The sequence below is a fragment of the Lycium ferocissimum genome, chromosome 7, assembly GCF_029784015.1.
Source record: "Lycium ferocissimum isolate CSIRO_LF1 chromosome 7, AGI_CSIRO_Lferr_CH_V1, whole genome shotgun sequence".
NCBI lineage: Eukaryota > Viridiplantae > Streptophyta > Magnoliopsida > Solanales > Solanaceae > Lycium > Lycium ferocissimum.
The window spans coordinates 48,714,777-48,717,407 of record NC_081348.1 but is presented as its reverse complement, the minus strand read 5'-3'; the positions used below and the strand labels follow the sequence as shown (position 1 = coordinate 48,717,407).

At 33.4% G+C, this 2,631-nt stretch overlaps 1 protein-coding gene across 1 annotated transcript; it reads right to left on the bottom strand.

The window, feature by feature from the left end:
• Positions 1 to 322: 322 nt before the first annotated feature.
• Positions 323 to 1,793, bottom strand: LOC132065497 (F-box protein At2g27310-like). Its single transcript, XM_059458916.1, has one exon. The coding sequence runs from the start codon at positions 1,694 to 1,696 to the stop codon at positions 440 to 442; it is 1,257 nt and encodes a 418-aa protein (XP_059314899.1). The 5' UTR covers positions 1,697 to 1,793; the 3' UTR covers positions 323 to 439.
• Between the last annotated feature and the right edge of the window lie 838 nt (positions 1,794 to 2,631).

Sequence of the window (2,631 nt, the reverse complement as noted above, 5' to 3'; positions counted from 1 at the left end):
AATGAAGTGGGATAAAAATCGAACAAAATTAGAGTTTTAATTTTAATAGAGATAACAAACGCTAGATAAGATGGGGACCGTGGTCGTACATCAATGATTTGCTAGCTGATAAGATCTCTTCTTTTCTATGGAAAAGATATTAGATGACCAACTAGGTGATTATTACTTTCCCAGATTTGAGCCTTTGTGCGACATCTTTATCAGATTATACATCAAGGAATTGAAGACAAAATGTCATATTAATCACATCCTAACATAAGATTTCCATGCAATGTTTCATCGTGTATTTGTATTGATGATCAATCAAGATGAAGAAAGCGTTACAATACAATTGTCTCTTGCTTGCTTTTTATTGAGAAAAAAATTTAATAAAATAAATTAATTTTAGATTATCATTCTCTTTTCACATTCTTAACTAAAATAACTACTACCACTTCCATTAACTTCTTATACCTAACACAATCAAAGTCCAAAAAGCCACAAAAATTGTAATTCCACTTGCTATACACATCATATCCATTCTTTTTTCTCTCCTTTGTTTCTTTTCCTTCCAAATTTTCTTTAATTCCAAAAATTTCTCATAATTTTCTTTTATTTCACTTTCTCTTCTCTTTTTCCTTCCTCCTTCAATAACCCCTTCTAAAATTACCCAACTATCCTTCCCATTTAATACTTTTCCATCCATATCCTCTACTTGCATGCTCACTTCCCTCACGTGCAATTCACCTCCTTCTTTCCCTTCACACGTGACAACTATCACACATTGTACCATTTCTTCACCGGAACCGATCACCGTTGAATATTTGACCTTCATATCTCCGGTTAGCCAATGTCGTCGTATCGATACGGGGTTCAAACTTGATATATTCATAGCTCTATTCTTCATTTTGTCTATTAATATCCAGCTCACTCTCATATTCTTTAAATTTGATTTGCAATTTTCATTATCACCGTTGAATATCACCGGTGTAGGAAAATGTTCCTTATGACCTAATAATTCAACTCTGAAGGGTGAACTCATAAACCACGCGCTTTTTGTCTCGGTGGTTAACACTTTCGAGTACAATAAATTGCCATCAAAGTGAATATCAACTGCTGATATCAATTCTTGATCGTTTGCTTTTACTTGAGCTGATGGTCTATCTGAAACAGACTCTGTACCTCTTAAAGTAGAGTTAAGGTCAGCGTACGCACTACTTTCACTGGACCCCACTTGTGAGATTAGACCTAATATGTTGTTGTTGTTGGATTTTCCGGACCCCACCTGTAAAATTATGCTGAATATGTTGTTGTTGGATTTCCTGGACCCAACCTGTGAGATTGCACCAGATATGTTGTTGGATTTTCCGGATCCCACTTGTGAAATTACACGATTGTTGTTGGATTTTTGGTCATTAATGGAAGGAAAGGAATCAGAGAAAAATGACCGGTGACCGGAGGGGAAGGTGGAGATGATGTTTTGGATTAGTGGATTGGAAGTAGAAGGCCAAGATTTATTACAAATTTTTTGCCATAGATTATCATCGGAGCAAAGATTTTGTAGATTTGAAGAAGCAAAACTGGCAGAGATAAGAGTTGGACCGTCGAGTTTGGTTAAAATTAAGGTTTGAATTATGTCGGGATGGACGGCGGTGATCGCCGTTCTTCCGCCGTCTTCCGCCGTCGTGGTGGTGGTGGAGGAGGAACACGATGACATGAGAATATGCAAACAATATAATAACTAATAACTGTATAGAGTGTGATATTGTTTATTTTTTGAGTTTGTATAGTGAAAAATTATTGCAAGTTTTTGGAGTTTGAATGGAGGTTTTATATAGGGCTTTATGGCAAGGTGTAATAATGATAATGATAAAACTAAATGTATATAAAAGAAAATAAAATGCCTGGTCAAAACCGGCTTCTTATCACACGTACTTCGTTATCCTTTTTTCTTTTTCTTTTTCCAGATATGTGATATAAATATCTACGTGTGAACTATTGGCACATGGAAATCATTTAGCTAAATTTTGAAAATATGTTTGGTCATAGTTTTTAAAAATATATTTAACTTTTTATTTTGAAAAACATAAAATGTTATTTATATTCATAAGTTTTAAAAACTATAAAAAAAAAACTATCAAAAATACCCAATCATACATACTTGCTAATTTCAAATTATGCAGAAGCTAATTTCAGATTATGCAGAATGTGATATTTTCATAACAATTGCTAACAAAACTCTTACTAGCTACTACAATTCAAATTACAATCCAAAGATCCATCCGTGCAAGAAAAAAAAACATCGATAGTAACTAGTTATTCTTTAATATAACATTGTATGAACAATCTTCACTTTATAGAAGAGACTGCTTTAATTGTGGAAACATGGTACATACGACTTTAATGGAGGAACATGGTTCAATTAGTTGGGTCATAAAAAGATGGAGTTTTTTTTATAAAATACAAAAGTTTGGGGTAGTTTTTAAAAGTTTTGAAAAGGCCAAAACATAGATCTTGGCCCAAAAATAAGTTTGAGCCAAAATTTGGGAATTTGAAGATTTGCTTTCAAAATCTGTTAAAAATTAATGGCAAAACAAAGATTTGAAAACAAATCTCCAAAATAAGCTCCCAAAATCCATGGCCAAACGGGAG

Bases quoted from the DNA above. Each gene is read 5' to 3' on its own strand.
- LOC132065497 (XM_059458916.1), bottom strand. From the start codon at position 1,696: ATGTCATCGTGTTCCTCCTCCACCACCACCACGACGGCGGAAGACGGC.